This window comes from Ictalurus furcatus, chromosome 8 (assembly GCF_023375685.1).
Source record: "Ictalurus furcatus strain D&B chromosome 8, Billie_1.0, whole genome shotgun sequence".
Classification (NCBI taxonomy): domain Eukaryota; kingdom Metazoa; phylum Chordata; class Actinopteri; order Siluriformes; family Ictaluridae; genus Ictalurus; species Ictalurus furcatus.
The window spans coordinates 21,218,378-21,240,301 of record NC_071262.1 but is presented as its reverse complement, the minus strand read 5'-3'; the positions used below and the strand labels follow the sequence as shown (position 1 = coordinate 21,240,301).

The following is a 21,924-nucleotide window of genomic DNA, read 5'->3' as shown; positions in this document are numbered from 1 at the left end:
GTTATGTGAAACAGCTTATTCAGCACAGTACATAATAATTTTTAAAATACCATTTTTAAGATCCCTCTTGTGTTTTTTTCAAATTTTTTTTAACATTTTGCAAGGCGTGTGTAAACTTATGACCTCACCTGTATTACAAGTACATGTATGTTTGTAAAACTTGATTAAATTAGCTTCATAGGTTCTGAAATAAAATGACAGTTTATTATGTTGTAGTGGAGAGTCAAATGTGGCACAGCTTGAGTTCAATAAATGAATTTGTCCAGCAGAGGGCGATCTTTCCACTCAGAAATCTTAATGGATCCATACACTTGGCTCCAGGTGAAACAAATATATTTGGGGGGGGGGGGGGGGGGGAGGCACGTCAATATATATCAAAACCCTCAAATGGTCCATCTTTCAGTAAAATCAGTACTGATGGACGGACCAACAGTGAAGTGCAGTTTGCCAAACGTGAACAAATGAGTTTCACAGTTTCTCCAGCAAGTTTACAGCAAAGTCTCAGAGACAAACTTGTCCCACTTCTCAAGTAAAGCTGCAATGGCTTTTTTCTTCAAAGTGGGAGACAAGGAGCTGTACCTGCAAACAAAACAAAGATTCCATCAAAAATCCTCGGTGAAGAACTTTTCTAACACCGTGGGTACTGACATTACATACACAACATTCTGAAAAAGCTGAAATGTTCAGGGAAAATAAGATGGGTCCCATCAAAACATCGTGATTTGTGTTAGTAAAGTAAAGCTGTTCTGAAGGAAGCAGATATTCAGTCCAATACAAATGCATAATTTCTGTTATATTTCTGTTACTGTCCGATTTAGCTGAAGATGTTAGATGAAGAACAGTTACATCCAGGTAAATTGGGACACTTTAAAAAAAAATAATAAAATAAAGAAAGAAAGAATGACCTCACACACCCAGTTGTTGATTATTTTCCTATAACTGCACACCCCCAAGTGTTTTAAGTGTGTCCCTACATACACTGCAGTACATTTAATATATTTAATATAAACCAGACAGTAATTTTATACCAAAATGTTGTTTAGAGGCTTTGTTTTGTTATTCAATAAATTCTTTAGTCATTAATTCTAAATAATTATACTGGGATGATCAAAATCTTATCATTTCTCCTTATACACATTTCATATTAACATTCTCGGTCATTTTAACGTCAATATCCTACACACGTATTACTTTAAAGCTTTCTACATGTGATCTGAAACATAAGCGCTTAAAACTTGAACCATATTATAATTATTTTATATATACACACTACCAGTCAAAAGTTTGTGGACACTCGACTGAAATGTTTCTCATGATCTTAAAAACCTTTTGATCTGAAGGTGTATGATTAAACGTTTGAAATCGGTGTTGTAGACAAAAATATAATTGTGCCACCATATTCATTTCTTTCATTAGAAAACTAACATTTTAATTACAAAAAATATTTTTTTAAACGGACGACTTAATATTCATAAATATTCTGAAAAGCAGCCGATAAGAGTCCAGCGTAGGTGTGAACTCATTTAATACTGTTTAAAAAACATCTCAGGGAAATTCCTCAAGAAATCGGTTGAGATAATGCCAAGAATACATTTCTGGAAATTCTAGGCAAAAAGCGTGTCTACTTTGAAGATTGATGAAATTATTTTGATTTATTTTTGATTTTTTATCACATCATAATTCCCATAGTTCCATTTGTGTTACTACAGAGTTTTGATGATTTTATTATTATTCTACAATGTGGGGGAAAAAAAATAAAATAAAGAATGAGTGTGTCTAAACTTTTTACCGGTAGTATACATCTGAAACAAAATGTTTATACTACTAATAAGACTGATTACAAGGTTTTGAGCAACAAAGCTAAACGTCTGAATGGCAACGCAAAAGTAGTTTCGATAAGAAATATGGGAACAGGAAAACCAAATAAAATTCTGACTGTCCAGTTGAAAGAATAATTTTAAAAACTCTGCGTTATTAATAAAAAGCAAGCTTGCTTTGAAATATCTGAGAGGTTAAACGCTTTATATAAACTAAAATAGTAAGTGGGTGATTTTTTTGGGTTCTGTAATACAAATAATCTTGCAAAACGTGTTGCTGCGTGTGTGTATGTGCGTGTGTGTGTGTGCAGTGATGTTACCTCAGAGAGTTTAACACGAGCTCTTTCAGTGTGGCTAAATTGGATTTCATTCCACCGAAGCCCACGAAGGCCTGGTAGAAGTCGTATGAGAGACCAGTCGCTCCAAACAGAGCTGGGTCGTCGGAGCTGATCACCATGGGATAACCCTCTGCCATTAGTACAGCCGCAGGATGGTTTCGCATATCCGAGACCAGCTTCAGCACCTTGAGCGGGTGACAAATAAGACAAATTTCACACATTCCTGTCCTGATGACTTGCAGCACTGCGTAGATTAAATCATCTGATTCAACAATAAAAAAAACAACTCTCTGTCCAGCTGCAGTGCGTATGAATTCATATGACTGAACCTGTGGAATAATATTAAAGGAATCATTCAAGGAGAAATCGAACTGGCGTAAGTTCCACTTCAAACACAGTCAATCGGGCTTTATCGTCCGACGTTCCTTTCTTTAGTTTTAAATCATTACTGCGCAAAAACGCGTGCAAATATCCGTGTACTCGCTTAAAATAAAAACGTTACTCTTTGTAATCTTATTTTTAAAATAAACTACAACGCAGAGATAATCTGTATTTACCAGGAAAAAAAAATCTGGAGAACAGTTCTGTCATTAAATTTCAGCAAAGCCTAATATAATGTAGATAATATAGTCCAATTTTACAGAAAGGTAATAAGAATCTCATTCATTTGAGACACAGTCATGAGTTTCAGCTATAATCGTTCATCCATACCCGATCAAGGATAGAAAGCTACCTGATTAGAGATGGGGCAAACCTCCACTGCTACATCCATCTTCCTGGCGAGCTCTTTCACCACCGGGTGACGCGGCATCGCAAAACCGTGTCCGATCCGAGACGTGTTGAAGAGCAGAGCGTCCATCATGTTCTGATCCACTGCTGTGCCCTCTGAATCTACACAGGAAGTGGAATACATGCACTTTACCAAGTTACCGTAGAAACCCAGGCACATGTCAAACTATGGAAATGTACAGTATTTGGATGCCCGACGTGTGTTGTACCAGTCTCTCCGGCATGGAAGAAGTATGGCAGTTGGACGCCGTGCTCCTCCGGCAGCCCCAAAGCCTTTTTAAAGTACCACAGAGGATTTCCACTGTCTTCACGACCCACCTAAAAAAAAATTAAATAAAAAATCACGAGAACATGAGCATTATTGTTTTGTTACTCCTTGTTTTAAGATTGAACATTTTAGAACCAGAAAAAATGTATGAATAAATAAATAAAATGAAAGAAACAAATAATCCTTTTTTTTTTTTAAAGAACATTTGAGAACGATTTTTAAAAATCCATTGACGTGTGTGTATTTCTCGCTGCACCAACTCCTCTCTAACAGGGTTTGAGTTTAATAGCATTAATTGTATTCGTTAAACTTTATTATCCTTTATTCACGAGCACGGCAATTTACAACATTACTAATAATATTATTTCGAGTAATATACTCTTTAACATGCCAATGCCCAAGAAAAAAACAAACAAACTTATGAACAATGCTACAACTTTATCCTTATTGGCATGGCAAAATGGCATGGATCTTGAATTGTTCATGAATATGCAATGTGGGGAAAAAAAAAAAGAAGACCTTCCATCCCAAATACTCTATAATATTAACAGTGATATTAGAAGGACAGGTCACTAAATTGCTAGCTCGGAGATTTCTAAAAAAATTAGCATTTTTATACTCCTTAGTGGCCAATCTTTTCAAAATATACCATAATAATAACAGTTTTGCTCAGCACTAGTATTATCGAGGTTAGCTGTAAAACTGTATCGAGACAGAGCATCGTTCAATACAAGGCTCTCGATTCAAGACATCTGTGTATCAAATGATACCTTCAATAGTCTTTAGAATAAAATTGTCTATTCATCATAAATTACCGCTTATATTAAGTGAGGTAACAAACATTCAAATTTAAAATCAAGCCACATGCTCTCTCCTCTGAAAATAGTAGCTCCCACTTTGTGTCGAATCAGAAGAGGCTAATAACATTAGCGTGTCCTTACTGATTCAATCTGAGTTAAAGAAATCCGCGTGGTGACTGGGAAGTTCTGGAAAGTGGAGAACGCAAGATTCAAAAACATGTTTGAGCTCAAAAGAGCTCCAGCACAGAAATAACGCACTCCGTGCTTCAGACATGCCCCCTTGTGAGTCACGCCAGCTAGGCCTGTCATGCATAATTACATTATTGTTCAATATCATACGGAGGTGACCTCGATCATTTTTCCTGACCTCGATATCGTCCATAGTGTTTACATACGTGTTTGTTTACATGGGAATGAACGTCACCGACATTTTATCCGGTCACGCTGCTTCTGTCTTCTCGTCTGCTCTAGGGCTGTCAAATTAACATTCGAACTTCGAATATTCGTCGAATTTAAGATAAAAACGCACATTCGAATGCAAAAACTGTGTGCAATCGAATTTTAAGATGTGTAACAAGCACTAGCACCGATTTGAATTAAAACGTACTGTTGAAGAAACGACACGCAGGATATTAACAATGCACTAAATGTTTTTTAAAGAAGAAAAATCTAGAAAGAATAGTTCTTGTGTTTGAAATAATCCAGTCGTGGTCAATAACGTCGGGGATTGAGTCGTTTAAGCTGTGTGTGCTGAATCTGAACAGTGAATGAACAGCGGTAAACTCAAGCGCTTTACTAGCGGGTTAATGAACTCACCTAAACACATCCTATACACATATGGGATTAATCAGACATTTACACAACATAAACCTAATATTACAACCCACTTCTGCACAAAATGACACGAATGCACAGGTGTACTTGAACTTAAGTAAGGCGCTAGGTAGAGCGGTAAGTCAGGTTGTGAATACGCTCTTTCCATAACAACGCACTAAAATACAGAGAACGAATAACTAAAGCATAAAGAATTCCCAATTCTGCATTACAGTAATGTAATGTACTCACTGTAATGTTATTATTTCAGGAGATCGGGTTTTCACAACAGGGGCAGTTTTGACATGTTTTTGTTGATCCATGTTTAAGTTAAATATAAAATGTGTGAATATTTGGAGTCAAATTGACTAAAATGAACAAATATGACAGGACAAAACTGACCAAATTGAAAGGATATTTTCGTCAGAAGACAAAAACTATTTTTTGACTTCCCAATTCCAATGTCTGAATATTCTCAAGAATGAAAAGTTCATTGCTCCTTGAAAGGGTGTACTCGTACTCGCATTATTATGTTATTATATTATCATGGAAACCTAAGACATGAATTCAAGCTATGCTTATTATTTGCTGTATCATACTGAATTTGTATTTTGTGTATCGACACACTGCTAGTTAGCTGATTTGCTCAGCACATATGAGAGTGTGTTTGGTTTTCCTGGAGAATTTTGGTTTGATTTGTTCTGTTATTGCATTTCGGGTTGTACTTACAAAGTCAAAGCCTGCCATGATGTCTGGAAAGTTCCTCTGCAGCAGCATAGCCTCCTCTACCACCTGTACAGCTTGTGTAGAATTCAAGCCTCTGATACACACACACACACACACACACTCAATCGTGACCATTTTTAACACTTAAATATCTCCAATATCCTGTCATACACACAAAAATATGCTGTATTAAACACTAACCTGTGGACCGTGAAAATAAATCGCGCTCCGAAGAAGTCTGGATACTGAGCCGTGAAGCGTTGGAGCACCTCCTGACAAGCCCTCATGCTCCAGTCTCTACTGTTCTTTCTGCCATCGAGCTCATACGTCTGCGTGACACCAAAATTGAACTGTTTCATTAAACGTTCTTTTCTAAAAGGCTGAGATGGGAGAATAAATACACATACCAGCGGCAGAAGAGCTCGGATTTCCACGTACATGATGTTGTCCATGTAGAACTGCCTGAAACCTTCATAAAGATAGTCCTTAAAGACGGGAGCATGCGTGACCAGCCCGTAGGCCACCAGGAAAGCTTGTTCAAACCTCTTCCAGACGACGTCTTGGTTGGAGTAGTCACTGTCTGGGTCCTCAGTAAACAGCGTCAGGTTTCGAATAAAGCTGTGAATGCAAAAAAAACATATTTGTTCAATGTGAACGTCGCTCCTTCGCCTGAGTGCCAGCATTTTTTCTGTAATGCTTCAGGTTTCTTCACCTGTTGTCCAGCTCAGTGGTGTTGTGTTTCTCCCTCAAGGTTTTGAGCAGAGCCCAGGTGGAGCAGTAAGATGCTGCTTTGGGCTGAACAGAGGAGAACACAAAGCGCACAAAGCTATTGTTGGTGAAACACACATAACAGTTCTCCCTGTAGGTCACGTTCTTCACCAGCCATTCAACTCCCACCATGGAAAAGTCATGCACGTGGAGAGCTGCACCTGAAACGGATAAGAGGGAACTTCTTGAGAAGACATGTTCCCAGCCACCAGTAACCTTTTCCCCTATCGAACGACAGCTACCAAACAGTGAGACAGAAGTCTTATGTGCTTTCTTTGAAAAGCCAAACTTAAGCACAGCATACCACACCCGGAAGAAAGCGCCATCCGCCCTCGTCCGCATACATGAGCTCAGAGACGCACACGATTGGCTAATATCGCAGGGATTGACAGAAGAGACAGAGTATGCCATCCCAAGGGAGCCACGGCTCAAAAATTTTCTGTTGCACCACTTGTGGGGCCTGGGGGTAATTACTTTTACCATAGTCAAACCTTTTAACTTTAAACCCGCCTTTATCCCAACAATCCTTTTGTATGATACTCATCTCAACTTGACCCCTATTCGGATGGGATTCGTCTTCAGAGTTGGGGTAACGTAATTATTTACAGAGTAATGGATTGTACTAGATTTGATGGACTATGCCTTCCTCTGTCTAAAAACATTACGCCTTTTTTTTAAAATTTTTTATTTTAACTTCTACTACAAAATGACCTGCAGAAATAACAACAAGTAAAATGTATCCCATGTGTTTACATGGTAACAAAGAATCCGTCACACAAGATACACCCCCCCCCCGCCCCCCAAAGTATGAATACACTACAGGAAGTGCTTGATTTTTTGTGTGTGTACTTTTTCCTCATTCAAACCAAGGTTCAACTGAATTTGAAACCAAAAACTGGCGACAAAGTTCATAATGACGTATTACAGAGGTCGGTGCTAGCTTTGCTGGTTGTTGCTGTATTTTCATTATTTCTGTGAGACGTTAGCAGTTGTGTGCTGCTTTGATGTCACGAGGGGACGTTACTATTACTGGCGCAGTTGCAATGGCCTCCAAAATACAAAAGAGCAAGGGTTTCTTTACATAATAAGCATTTGTAGTGACATTTAACATCATATTAATGAGAAATAATGAGAATAAATGAGAATAGCGCAGACATCAAACGCTGGAATACAATCAGATTGAGTCAGGAGGCGTGGTAGTTATGTACGAGATTTTCTTCCTAAGGATGTTCAAACTGTAACCATAGTTGAAGCAATTCAACTCCTTATAAAGAAGTAGATCACCAAGTATCATATATACTATATAAATATATATATATATATATATATATATATATATATATATATATATATATATATAATATATATATATATATATATATATATATATATAAACAAATCTCTTGATATAAGCTGCAGAGACTAATCAAATAATACTGGTCAGTGTTTTGGCTGCTGTAAAGAGTGTTAGATGTCTGAATATAAACATTACCACACCTTTGGGCATCTTCTGTAGAACGCTGAAGACTGGACTTGCATCGATCAGAGACTTAGCTTTAAAGAAGTGCATGGCAGGAGGGAAGTCTGGCGCTGCTATTTCCTGTTGCTTCATCTGGTACAGTTTTTTATCGAGGAGCTGTTCTTTCTTGTCCAGCACCACACCACCGCCGATCTCTCTGCTAGCCTCCATCTTTATCAAAACCTCTCGCTGGTGCGGATCGGGCCTCGAGCTGCACCGTGGCGTGAAGCAGAGCAACAACAGCCACGTCAAAGCCAGCTGGATCCTCCAGGGCGGCACACACATGGCTGGAAAGAGAGATATATATTTCACCTCACACAAAGGTTCAGAGAACTCATACAGTGAGACAAGCATATTTATAAATTAACAAAATAACAAAAAAATGTACTAGTATAATATCAGGGCTGTTGTTAGCTTGAAGTTCTGGATCAGTATGAACTTTTACAGATTTTTTTTTTATATCCAGTCCACAGCATGCAATTCAATACAAAGTAGCTTTAGAGAGATCTGAATGTAGATTTTAGATCCCCTAATGACCAAGCCAGAGGCGACAATGACTCTCTGAGATGACAAACCTTAAGGGGAACCCGTCCTCTTCTGGATGACATGGTTGACGGGCATAGAAGAGTAAAGATAAAAAGTACTAAGTGTACTGAAAGCATGTTCAGTATGATATGTTCAGATTGGAAATAGGAGTCCTGGGATGAGCATCAGGACTGTCTTTATGATTACAACAGTATATGTACACATATGAAACAACTGAAACAGTGGTGACACTTAGGCATAAACTGCTGCCAAGGCGCATTTTTTTTTTCCTCAGTTAAGTGGAAAGTTTGATATCAGAGCTCTGATATCAGTATCATATTCGAAATTGGGGCGGGGGGGGGGGGGGGACGGACGACCTGACTTGATTTGTGGCAAAATTGTAATTTATTAGTTTTATCAGAGATAAAATGTACACTATTGCCCAATTTCCGTAATTCTAGTCCTCATCCAAGACGTTTGGTGTCTGGTATTTGCTTCTTTAGCACTGGAGCTAACTAAGTTATTATAATTTCTGAAGTAATGGAAGTCGATCAGTCAAAATATCTTCCATAATTTAATTTATTTAAAATCAATTTTAAATAACTTTCTAATATAGCAGGAATAGTAATATATTCCAATCTTGCTGATGAGTGGTTTGTACCTTGGGGTGTGACTGCTATATTTGTGCACTCAAAATCTTTTTCTAACGGTGGATTGTGGTACCTTCACCCCTGCCCTGTGAAAGTTGTTGGTGATGTCACTGACACTTGTTTTTGGGATTTTCTTCACAGCTCTCACAATGTTTCTGTCATCAACTGCTGTTGGTTTCCTTGGACGACCCATTCGGTGTCTGTTGCTCAGTACACCAGTGGTTTCTTTTTTTTTCAGGACATTCCAAATTGTTGTATTGGCTATGCCTAATGCTTGTGCAATGCCTCTGATTGATTTTCCCTCTTTACTCAGTTTCAAAATGGCTTGCATTTCTCCCATAGACAGCTCTCGGACCTTCATTTTGGCTTATTCTTTTTAACAACAAATACAGTCTTCACAGGTTAAACTGAAGGCTAAAACCAAGAGTAGATGTTCAGAGCTATTTATTGTTTAAACAATCAATCTAATATGAAACATCTGTCAGTCACATGTTCCAATATATTTGCTCGCCTACAAATTGGGTGGTCTGATTCAAAGTGTGCTATGTTCTATGTCATTTAACACATCTACATATAAATACCAGGAAATCAAAGCTGAAATTCTAACCTCTCTTCTCAGATTCAACTTTTGACCTCAAACCCAAACGTCACAAACGAATTGGTCTTGCCGTTCCGATAGTTTCAGAGGAGACTGTATGATATGGATATACACTGTAGTCCAACTGTGATATTACTGTAGATGTATAAATACGATTGTAAATGCTGTTTACCAAAATCACTCATTTACAAAGAGATTACTTAGCTTAACATTAACAACGTGATTTTCTTAAATAATAGTCTTGTCTCACGAGAAAAAGTCAGGAGTAATACAGACGAAGGCCTTAATTTTTAAGAGAGAACCAAGAGGGGCCATTTATAAGGGTAGTTGAGTCACGTTGCACCCGCGAGATAACTGTGAGACCAAGGTCTCTCCGAAATGTTGCGTCTCGTACCTCTTTCAAACCTGAATGATGTTCGGAAAAGGCTCTTTTCAAAACATACTGGTAATTTTGATAAGCCCTTTCTAAAACAGAATGGTAATTTTGATAAGCTCTTTCTAAACACATTGGTGTCTGGGTCATCCTGACCCTAAGAAAACTGTATAAATAGAAGAGCTTCAGCTCTGGTTTTTTAGATCATCCTTGGGACATCTCAACTGTGTGGATCTCGTGTGGTGGAACGGAACGAATAAACCTGGACCCTTGCTTCTTCTCACTCACGGCTGGTGTCTTATTTTTCTTTCTCCAATGGAATATGTGAGTATCTGTTTCTGTGTTAAGTGTCTTCAGGTAATAGGCAAAATTTGGGCCAGCTATATATATATATATATATATATATATATATATATATAAAATGAATGCTGTTTTGTAGTAATTTCTGTTAATTCTGTTTCTGTAAACTGTTATAGAGCAACTGTTTCCCCTTCATCTTAATCTTATCTTTTCTTACACGATCTTAACTCATGTCTTGAATAAACATTACTACAGCTGTATTTCATTAACATTAAAACAAACGTCAATTGATGTGTCCATTTTGGTACTTTGTTAACATTACTTACCTTTTTTTATTAACACGGAAGGGTATCATTTCTCGATAACGCAGTAAATAATGTTGGTTAAGAGAACCATAACGTAAAGGGTTAAGGTAGGGTGAAGTCCAGGCTAAAGGACTATATATTAAGGAAACAATAAAAAATGATGTACATTAATTTTGTCCAAGTCTTCTCTTAAAAAAACATCATATGAAAGAAACATGCCACCTGCTTGCACTTCTCGTTTCATCATTCTGCAGTTTCTGTTACGTTTCTGCTGCATTCAACTAAAACTGTACGCTTACCTCTAATTGTTTTGCTGTGGGGAAAGAAAAACAGGCAGCTTGGTTTCTATCATTGCTTGAGTTTTACTTCCTACATTTCAGAACAAAAATCTCTACTTTCTACTCACTACATTTACAAACATCACACAATTTCTCTATAATCACATAGTTGTAAAGTCACAATGTGACTTCAGCTTCAAAACGTCGAGCAAGATTCCTAACAAATCTAATCACTGTGCATCTCTGTAATCTATCTGCAGCTACACACACTTTGTATTTATCACCGCAGTTTGTAGTCTGACAGCTAGCTATAAGCATTCAGCAAGTTTGTTTAGAGAAAATTATAATCATGCTAGCTAACGTCTTAGAGATTATGAATAAAAGCTGATGTTAGTAGGCTTTATACTACAGCGCTGTTGAATTTTCCCATCAATTCAAATGGTCAGAAGGTTTTGATTAATTTCATAAGACAGCTGTGCAGCTGCAAATCACAGGTTTATATTCATATAAACAGGTTAAAAGCATGTGTTATTAATTTGTTTTTTATTATAATAAAAAAAAAGCCTCTTGTAATTCCTGATTTTTCTGTGAGATGTTTGTTTAGCATTTTGGAAGGAGTCTCCAGTGTCAGCACTTTGTAACACTAAGTTTTCCAACATGGGAAAGTCTTCAAGACAGATGATCACATTATCCCATCACATGTTTTGTTCAGGCAAAGGCACATGACTTTTTTGATGTGTTTCCATCGTAGTTTCTGCACATGCCTTCTTACTGAATAGATAACGGGAACTTGTTTTGTGGATGTTCCACAACATGCGGAAAATCTAACTATAAACCGATAAAACATCAATAAAAATGTAATCATTGGCAAATTTCTGTTTGTATAAGAGGAATAAAACACTATTGAACGTCACTGTTACCATCAGTAACTAAAATGACTGTTATTTGAAGTGTCTTTTCCTTTTGTGACCCTCTCCTGTACTTTTAATTTTCATATTTTTCTGCTTTAACCCTGAGGGAAGAATTTGAAGCTGTACTTCAGCTTTTACCTGGAGTTTTATTTAGACAAATGACTGCTCTTTTACTCAAATGGAGAATTTGAGTACTTTTAAAAATGCAACTGCGTAGTACTGGAACAGATTTGATGTTTAAGCTAATTTCAACCCCGAAACAAACAAACAAACCGAGCATCTATTAAACCCCTCTCGTCAGCACTAACGCGGCTCACTGCCTTGTGTCGCGACTTCTTTCTTTAAAATATAAACTGTTTTCTGTCTAACTTACCTAATGATTACCTGGTTGTGTTTTGTTTTTTTACTTTTTATAACTTCATACACTGTAAATAAGAAATAAATCAACAACAACAACAACAGCTGCAGCTTACTGACTCAGTGTCAACGTTTTGGACAAACAACTGTTATATGATTTTCATTTGAGAACGTCATGAAAAAACAACAACAATTTTTCGAGAATAATTCTCAAAATGCAAGCTTTAAAACAACTGATTGGGCTCACCTAAAGGAAATTAGATCTGAAGGTCCAGAGTATAGATGTTCAAATCGTAAACAAACCGTGCTGAAAGATCCAGTAAAGCTACCCAGCAAGCTCCGTTTCATTGTGGTTGCCAGGTTGTGATATTACCACCTCCCTCACGGACGCTTCCTATCCATTCATTATTATTAATCGATCTGGAAATGAACACTTTAACGAATTACGGATGATGTTGATAACATTTAAATCCCAGAACTTGGAGATATCATTATTTTTACCACAGCTTTTTTGTTTAAAAAAAAAAAGTAATCCTAAACTAGCTAATCGTTTCGCACGTGGATTGTTTGCCTCATGTGCAAGTCGTCCTTGATTATAGATAACTTCAAGCTCCTGTACACACTTAGCTGTAAATCCATTAAATTAAAGACAAGTATTTTTAAACAAAGTAAAAAATACAAACCCTTTCCCCCCAGATCAAAAGCTAACATGTTTTAGAGGTTATTTACGAACATGGCAACCCTGTGCATAACAGACTTTGCATAGACGTTAAATTGAGGTACGTCATTTCCGGTATATCCACTTGGCTGGTTAAATGCCTAGTGACTTGTTCGTTTTGTTTTTGTAGTTCTGTCGATTTGTTAAATGTTTCTGGCAAAAGTAAAATAAATAAATAAATAAATAAATAAATAGTCTGTATTTTTTATTTATATGTGTGTAAGGTAAAGAAATCTTAGTTAACAAGATTGGTACATTTTAAATTCAGATTATACTGGCGCATTTCTGCTGTTCTAGTCCACTGTAACTACACCTTACCTGAAAATGTAACTACTAAAATATTACAAAAAGATGCGTTTTTTTATATTAACGTGTGCACCTATACCAATCAGCCATAACATTAACCACTGACAGGTGAACTGAAAAACATAATCTCATAACAGTGGCATATACAGTATTAGGCTGCAAGTGAAGTGTCAGTTCTTGAAGTTGATGTGTTGGAAGCAGGAAAAATGGGCAAGGGTAAGGATCTGAGAGACTTGGATAAGGGCCAGATTGTGATTGCTAGACAACTGAATCAGAGCATCTCCAAAACAGCAGGTCTTGTGGGGTGTTCCCGGTATGCAGTGGTTAGTACCTACCAAAAGTAGGCCAGGGAAGAACAACCGGTTCAATATTGTTACCCCAAATTATATTATTAAAAGTAAATTAATAATTTAAAAAATATTAAGTAAATCATTAGAATGGTCTTAACATCATGACAAGCATGGATGCTAGTTAACCACGTTTTTGTTTATTTCCTAATTTTATGCTTAGAAACGTATCCCTGATTTATTTATGAGCAAAATGCAGCCGTTTTCAGCAAAGAAACTTTGTAAAAAAAAAAAAAAAAAAGTGTTTAAGTTTACAATTTTTGAATAATGAAATGTATATTTTTATAGAAAAAAGTTACATTTTTAAGAGTTACAAAGTCTAAACGGTGTGGAATCACCGAAATACTGTGGTTTTTGTAATAATGTACAATGTACATGTATTGTTTGGCCTTGAAAAAATGAGATGAAGATATGCATATTTGATTAATCTTATAATAATGAAAATGTTTTCTTAAAAAAAAAAAACATAAGACTTTTAATTTGTAGTTTGAATCTTTAATATTAAACTACATTTACCCTCACGTAAATGTCTGACTTTTTTCAAAACATCTTTTGTACTTGCAGTTTGTATAGTTTTTAATATAAACCAAATCAAATTTCAGTGTATTCATTATATTTAGCAGAGTGCATACACACAATCACAAGCCTTCAAGAGCGTAAATGAGAGCATTAAGGGGATTTTTTTTTAATTATTATTATTTTATTCTAAGAAATGTACAGGAGTATAGAAAACACTTCGGTCCATTTCCAAAAATAAGAACCTGTAAACTTCACGTCAAAATAAAAACAAAGAAAAATCGTTCTGATGTCGTTGTGCTACTGAGGTATTGACAAATGTTTAAAAAATAAAACAGCCAAAGGGGGGTAAAAAAAGACGACATTTTATAAAACCAAGTCCAAAACAAATGTACAAAATGTAAAAGAGCAAATAAATACGATTTATATTTAACCAAATCTAGTCATTTCACTATTGTAGACAGAAATACAAACAGCAGAGATGCTGAGGAATCAGTAGATGTGGAGCAGTCTCTAACTCGCAAGTAAAAAAAAAAAAATCTGTACAGAGAAAAATAATTCACATCCTCGTAGTCCATAAAAACGATCTTGTCCTACTATCAGAGAACAGACGTCGCAGAGCACGTCATCTACTGCTAAAATATATTCTATCTATTTTATTTTTTAATAAAAAGCAAGGTCGACTTTAGGTCAGCCTGTAGCTAGTGAGTTCTTCTGCTCCTATTTTTTTTATTCACATGTGCCTACTGACAATATTTAGGAATGAAAGATAGCTGGCAGACACTTCATGCCAAAAGGGCTCTAAAGTGTGCAGCTGATCATAAACACCTTTACAGCTGGTTTTAGCTAATATAAGCCTTTTGTAGGACTCAAATCGGTCATACTTTTTTTTTTCCTGTGAAGTTCTGTGATGACTAAACTCTTGCAGCGATCGATATGTAACAAGAAACGACTTGTTTACTCTTTTTTTTTTTTTTTTTAAACTGTACCAAGATTTGCTGCGGAAAGACTCAAAATAATGTTACAACTTGGTGTGGTCTCCTGATGCAGTTAGATTTTGTCTGGTTAAAAAAAAAAGTTAAGGCTGATTTAGTCACAGGTTTATCATTCGGAAGATATTTCAGTGTATAAATGGAAGAGTGAGAAATAGTGTGTGTGTGTGTGTGTGTGTGCACGCACAGTGTTGACAATGCAATCATGAGAAACATTGTGTGTGTGTGTGTGTGTGTGGCTCGCCAGACTCCAGCTTCATGAGGTAGATAGATATGTGGATATCGGCAAAGATCTGGTCGTCAATTTTAAATGCTACAGCTAAATTAATCAAAAGTGGGACTGAGTAATTAACACATACATATACACATGCACACAGGTCATTGTCATACACAAATGGAATCCATAAAATCTAGCAAAAAATCTTGGCAAAAAAAATGCCAACTTATCCTTCCAATCTGCTCTGGAAATAATAAAAAATAAATTCATAAAAACAAATCACCACAGCTTTCAGGTTCTTTTTGTTTCTTACCCACACAAAAAGCTGCAAAAGAAAATACATTTAATAAAGTCAAGATCATATAAATCATGTTTTTAAAAAAATAAAATTAAAAAATCACTGTCGACTCCACATCAACTGAGGTCGAGTAATCATCACAGCTCCAGTCGTAGTCCCAGTTTGTCACTTCCCCTTTGAAAGAGTCATTCGCTTATACCCGTATTAAAAGCACGACACCCTGAGGACGAACAGCGTGAAAGAGGAAGCACCGAAATATTAAAAACATTTTCAGATTCGAACGAACTAAGAATTGTCTCGCATGAACTACTTTCCCGGTTGTAAAGGTCGATGCTCTTTCCAACACGAGCAGCTCGAAATCAGAATCGGCGAGAACTCAGAATGATATATACATGAAGAAAAGAGAAGAAGTGAGAGAAGAAGTGTTCACTGTGTGAATATATAAACTAGCACGCGCGGGAATATCTCACTGAGTTGCGTTATATACACGCAGTAGCACACGTCTAAGTCCAAGGCCACTAATTCCAGTAATAAAGACTATCTCTAGTGCATAAAAGAGGAGCGGTGGAGCACCCCGAGTCCAAACACATTCTACGAGGCAGGGCAGCGTAAGAGGATGCGTAACCCTCCGTTCACACGCCGTTTGAAGTTTCTCTCCTGTGGGTGTGGATACTGTTGTCGTTTGTGGGTGTGAACTGTCTAGCAAAATGAGTTTAAAGTTTGAATTACATGTTAGGTGCTCAGGTTCGTACGAGCTTCACTAACTGTACTGTACTACGTATACTCACGAGGGGAACCGACGAGCTCTGCTACATCCTTCTGAGATTTATTTTCCTTCGTAATGTCTTTACACACATTTACAAAATATCATCCGTGATAGGATACGATGAAATCACGGCTATAGGTTTTTCTTTCATTTTTGTGCGTCAAACAAACTGCATGTAAGAACTAAAAGTCTCAAGCGTGGAAGAAACGTCGCGGTCCGAGAAATCGTTTGGGCTGAATCGTTTTGATTTGTCGTTTTACGATTTATTTTGTTTTCACGGTCGCCTCCATCGCTAAAATAGTAGCGCACGTACAAATTAAATGAATAAATGAATGAATGAATGAATGATCGCCTGTTTCTTTGTGGCTTGCTAGTGTGAATGCCAGGTAACATTGCAGGACTAAGTGAAAAGTCTGAATGAGTGAAAAGTGCAGAGCACAACAGTCAGCTGATCCACTCATCTTCCTGTAGTCTATACTAGTGTACATATGTACATATACATACACGACATTCATTCAAGGACGATGCAAAAGGCAACAATTTCCAGTGTGTCCATGGTTACCTTCTTTTCAACACCTGAGTTTAATTTAGGAAAGGAACACAGTTCATCCACAACCCCCCTGATGTCTTTATTTTTAGTTGTGCATGCAGAGGATCCTGTGAGGCTGTATTTCCCACCAGGGTCAGAGGGTCAGTACTCGCCTCCAAAGTGCAGAAGCTCTCAAACCTAGGGAGCGTGTATATTCCACGGCACAAATACGAGGCAAAAAACAGTGCGCATCTTTTCGCAAACACATCTGTAGGCCAGCATCGGAAAACTGATTTTTCAGTTGAGGAAATGGTGCAGGTCCCTGCTCAGCCTTCCCTGTTTGATTTGTCCTTCACCTACATAAATACACAAAGTGAAATAGTGCACTTTAATTACAATGTTTTAAACTAACAGCATTTTTTTTCCAACCTAGCTTTGTAGGGTTTAATCAGTTACCACAGACAAAAACCGACACTTTATCCTATGAAAAAAAAAAGAACAGGGAATACTTAAACTTCGAAGGGCAGTTGTTGAATTCTGCAAATAAAAGCTTATGTGACACATATTATTGTATAGGATTATAGGAAAATAATCAATGACGGGATCTCTAATGGTTTGATCCTCTTAGAAGTCAGAATTCTGCAACAGTTAAGTTTTTAAAATTAATTAAAGGACAACACTTTCCTGTTAACACTGTAATATCTGGGAAACAAGTTAGTTCCTGTTATCATTTAAATTATAGCAGCTATGAACAGTCGTTCCCTCACCAGCCATTTTTTCTCTCTCTCAAAGTTATTAAACAAGAAGTGCAGCTTGTGACATTACCAAGAAATCGTAAAATGTACAAAGTCCTTCGTCCTGAAGTGCTGACACTGGTGACTCCTTCCAAAAATTCTAACAAACATTACAATTATTTTTTACGGTGATACTTCAGTGTTGAAAAGTTAAGCAAAATGACATTAGAGGAGCTGTGGCTTTGTGTATGTAATGGTTGTATTTCAAATTCACATTATATAGCCATGTATTATTACCCAATAACTGCCCTGAGAGGTATATTTTATGTGAGCGTTGATTACATGGGTTCCCGTTCTTTTCTCATTCCAGGGAAACGTCAAAATGAGTGTTTGTGGTGATCGTACATAAATTACAGATGTGGTGGTTAGAGAAGAGCTTCAAGTGCATGCACATGTCCAGCAAGAGGAAGTGAATTTTACATATTTGCAGATCACCGAAACAGAAATGAAACTCAACATAACCTGCTATTAGGAAAGGGGAAAAAAATAAAAAAAAATTTAAAAATCAGTGTTTTTTCTAAGGTTGCCATATCCTACCTTTCACACTCCCTGCTTACTGCTAGGACCACTGGGAGCTGCTGCACTCATCAGGTGTTGCCTATCACACAAGACACAGTGTAGTCATGGTAAAATGTAAAATCGTTAAATGCTAATGAGTGCATTTGGCTAAGAGTAAATTGGTGAACATTCTAGTGAGAGTAAGAATCTGCAGAAGTAGCAATCACCTGTATTACTTTGCTAGTCCTTAGTACCGACCGAATGAAAAACCTACAACCAGTGTTCCCAGGTTAGATCACCAACCAACACTGTTCCCAGGTTAGACCACCAACCAACACTGTTCCCAGGTTAGATCACCGACCAACACTGCTCCAAGGTTAAATCATCGACCGACACTGTTCCCAGTTTAGATCACTGATCAACACTGTTCCCAACAACCAAATCACTGATCACCATTGTTTGTCCCACCTGCACACGTTCACATGTGATCATCTTGGTGATCTACTCTATGCTATTCAATAAATGTTAAAGATCAACTTACCGTGGATGAAATAAGTGTTCAGGTACCATGCTTCTCTGAGGCAACATCATGCCTTGAAAGTGACCTGCAGCATGTGGGTGCCTGTACATAGTCTGTCCCGGGGTGTAGGGAAGGTGCTGGGGCCGCTGCAGCGCTTCCATCAAGTGCGGGTGAGGATTGTGAGGGCCGAAATGTCCACTTGGGTGCTGAGACCTGGAGTACGGTCCCCCTGGCATACCGTGAGGTGAGGGAGCACCACCATGCTGCATGCTGGGATGCATGGTCCGTGGATCGTAGGGGTAGTTGTGTTGAGGCTGAGCAGAGGTTCGGCGGTGGGCTGCAGCGTTGTGGCTGTCTAGATCCAGTATCTCTTTCGGGCTTTCAGGCAGATCCGAGCTGTCCTCAGTCCGTGCCCGTTTTGCCGGGGTGGCACCCTCCCGATTCTCACTGAAGCTACCCTGGGATCCATCAGGAAGAAGATTCGGAGACATAACATTCCCACCAGAACTATCTGAACCCAGAGGAGACATGGTTTTTTCCTTCTGCCGACCACTGATGCCAGCACCTGCAGGAGATAGGTAAGCGTTGGGCATCATGGGGGGATGAGGCTGGTACTGAGGTCTAGGCCATTCTCTTGCTGGGAAACCAGGCCTGCTGTTCTGCTGGGGATAGTACTGCTGTTGCTGCTGGTATGAAGCGTGCATGCTGGGATGAGCCTGAGGATGCTGTGGACCCATGTGGTACTGATACACTGCACCTTGCTGATATGGAGAGTAATGGGGAGGATTGTGATGAGGGCTCATAGACTGAGACTGTGGTGCTTGGCTTGGGTAAGGCAGACGACCAGATGGGGTCGTCACTGGTCTGCCGATGTATTTGCTGTAATGTGGATTGGCCATGCCATACTGAGCCATAGTGTTGCTCTCTGGACCATGTGGGTGATTTGGTGGTGCCTGACTGTGTGGTGGTGCCTGTTCTGGCCTGTTTAAATGGGTTTGTGACTCTGGGCTAAATGGCTGCTGTTTGTAGTGCCCGTTGGCATTGGCAGGGGCATTCTTCATATCAGGATTGGGACCACCAGAGCTTCCATCAGGTTCCCGGGTAGGCTCACTAGGTCTCTGGTCACCACGTTCAGCCGGGGAGGGCTGAGCAAGTGGTTGGGAAACAGGGTGGCTGGGGGGCAGTGAGGTAAAAGTGGCAGGGTGTTGAGCACCAGGTTGTAACCCCTGAGGAACAGACTGCGGCATTCCATGAACAGCCCCAGGCTGTTGACCTCGGACCGATCCGTTCTGGGGCATCTGCTGGTGAGGAGCATTGGAAGACATGTGTATTGGCCTGCTGTTAGGGTACTGAGGAGATAAACCTGGAAGAACCTGCTGAGGAGGACTCTGCAACATTCGTTTGGGAATATCCTGTGGGCCATTTTGGAAGCACTCTGGAGGAATAGTGGAAGACATTTGTTCAGACAGATCTGAGGTTTTCTGAGTGATCTTCACAGGATCATTATTAGAAGGATGTGTAGAGGAATCCTGACATTTCTGTGACTGGGTTTCAGGCTGGGGTTCCTTCTGAGAGACAGGACTGTTTTGGGGCATGGGTGGACTGCCTTCGCCAGTGCTCTCTCCTTGCAGCTGCGGTCTGTCTTTTTTTGGTGTGGATAGTAAGGTTGGTGCAAGCTCTGCTGATGTTTTCTGTGGTGAGCCACCCCACACTGTGGCAGGGCTCTGCTGTGTACCACTGGGCTGTTCAGGAACGTTAGCCGGACCAGGATGAGGTGAGCAATTGGACTCCTCACGCTGTTGTTTATTTGCCAGTTCTACAGCTATACCTGTTAGAATAAAAAGAAGAAAAAAAACAACACCACACATTTTCTTTAAAGGCTTCACAAAAACAATGATTAACCACACACCACTGCCTCAATACTGTCTCTTAAATTGGTGAGATAAGCATCGTTGGTTGAAGTAATCCTTTAAGAAGGAACAATTCATAACAAAGGCAAGACATTTAAGAAAACTTGCCTATGGAGACTCTATCAGCACCCTGACCATCTCCCACAGACACGGAGTTCTGGCTTTCAGGAGCTGCTATGGTATTAGCATTCCTCACTGGAGGCGGCTGGTAACCTCCGACGCCGAGACGAGCGGACGATGCTGACAGCTGCTGCAGGGCAATCATCTCCGGGCTGTCCATCATTGATCCCACATGTGGCCTGGGCTCTTGAGGGGCCAAGGGAGGTCTGTGGGCTATGGGTCCCTGGGAGTTAACTGCTGACATCCTGTACTGGCCATTAGAAGGGGGATATCCAGCACTGTGTGGGGGACGCATCATGCCATGACCGTATGGGTGCTGACCACCCATAGCCTGCTCCTGCATCATTGGTCGTCTAGACTGCTGCTGGTTCGAGCCTGGCCAAGAACCATAAGGAACGAAGGAGTTGTGCAGGGGTCTAGGGTAGCCATTTCCCATAGGGTGCATTGGTTGCCCATTGGGGTGATGGTGAGGTCGGTACATGTCGCCCTCAGATGGAGTGGTACACAGTCCTCCAGACTGAAGGGCAACGGGTCTTGGGCCAAGTGAGGGGCCATGAGTGGGGCCAGTGTAGGAATGCTGTTGGTGTTGAGGCTGAATGTGACGAGAATCAGGCCCCATTGGGTATCTCGGACCAAAGTGTGGACCGTTGGTAGGTGGACCCTGAAGAGAAGAAAAATGTATTAAAACACAGAATTAACATTAAGTCAAAACCATATTATTAGTACACTGTCAGGTTTTGAGTTAACTGTATTACATTTTAAGACTTTTTAATGCCACTTCTACTGCAAGTTGACACGAAATTCGCAGCAAATGATATGCCAAATATAAAACCTCATATTTCCATGTATGAAAGAATAGAATTTATCATTAAGTAATGAGCGAGCAACAATGACAATGACTACAACAGATGCCGCACAATTTTTTGTATGTTAAGGAGCTATAACATTTCATATCGCTTTGTGTATATCAAAAGCATGTATTAAATAAAGTATGGTACAAGATTCATGACAGTCAAATACACAACTGTAACCAGTATTTCACAGGCTATATGAAAAATATATTACTGTACATGAAAAAAGCCTTATACTTTTCACGTGAACAAATGGTAATACATGATTTTGATAGACCTTCGAACATTGTAAAGGCTCTAACTGCTACTGAGCATTGGACTGAAAGTCTCATAGAATTAATTAAATGTATTTAATCATATACCGCAGCAACACGTTCAAAATAATCTGGACAGACAATACATCCATT

At 38.8% G+C, this 21,924-nt stretch overlaps 2 protein-coding genes across 3 annotated transcripts in view; both read right to left on the bottom strand.

Moving 5' to 3' along the window:
• The window catches only part of ada2a (adenosine deaminase 2a), a 13,772-nt gene extending 1,252 nt beyond the window's left edge, over window positions 1-12,520 (bottom strand). The window contains exons 1-10 of the mRNA XM_053631424.1: window positions 12,383-12,520; window positions 7,817-8,125; window positions 6,264-6,480; window positions 5,959-6,169; window positions 5,753-5,880; window positions 5,555-5,645; window positions 3,154-3,262; window positions 2,889-3,046; window positions 2,138-2,340; window positions 1-579 (exon numbers count right to left, since the gene is read on the bottom strand). The exon at window positions 1-579 is cut by the window's left edge and continues 1,252 nt beyond it. Coding sequence (XP_053487399.1) covers window positions 489-579; window positions 2,138-2,340; window positions 2,889-3,046; window positions 3,154-3,262; window positions 5,555-5,645; window positions 5,753-5,880; window positions 5,959-6,169; window positions 6,264-6,480; window positions 7,817-8,123 — 1,515 coding nt within the window. The 5' untranslated portion in view covers window positions 8,124-8,125; window positions 12,383-12,520 and the 3' untranslated portion in view covers window positions 1-488. The remainder of the gene's footprint in view (window positions 580-2,137; window positions 2,341-2,888; window positions 3,047-3,153; window positions 3,263-5,554; window positions 5,646-5,752; window positions 5,881-5,958; window positions 6,170-6,263; window positions 6,481-7,816; window positions 8,126-12,382) is intronic.
• Window positions 12,521-14,184: 1,664 nt separating this feature from the next.
• Window positions 14,185-21,924, bottom strand: part of LOC128611697 (chromatin remodeling regulator CECR2) — a 42,245-nt gene continuing 34,505 nt past the window's right edge. For both annotated transcript variants that reach the window (XM_053631422.1, XM_053631423.1), the window contains 4 exons: window positions 20,655-21,327; window positions 18,658-20,464; window positions 18,156-18,216; window positions 14,185-17,180 (listed from right to left, as the gene is read on the bottom strand). In XM_053631422.1, coding sequence (XP_053487397.1) covers window positions 18,159-18,216; window positions 18,658-20,464; window positions 20,655-21,327 — 2,538 coding nt within the window. In that variant the 3' untranslated portion in view covers window positions 14,185-17,180; window positions 18,156-18,158. The remainder of the gene's footprint in view (window positions 17,181-18,155; window positions 18,217-18,657; window positions 20,465-20,654; window positions 21,328-21,924) is intronic.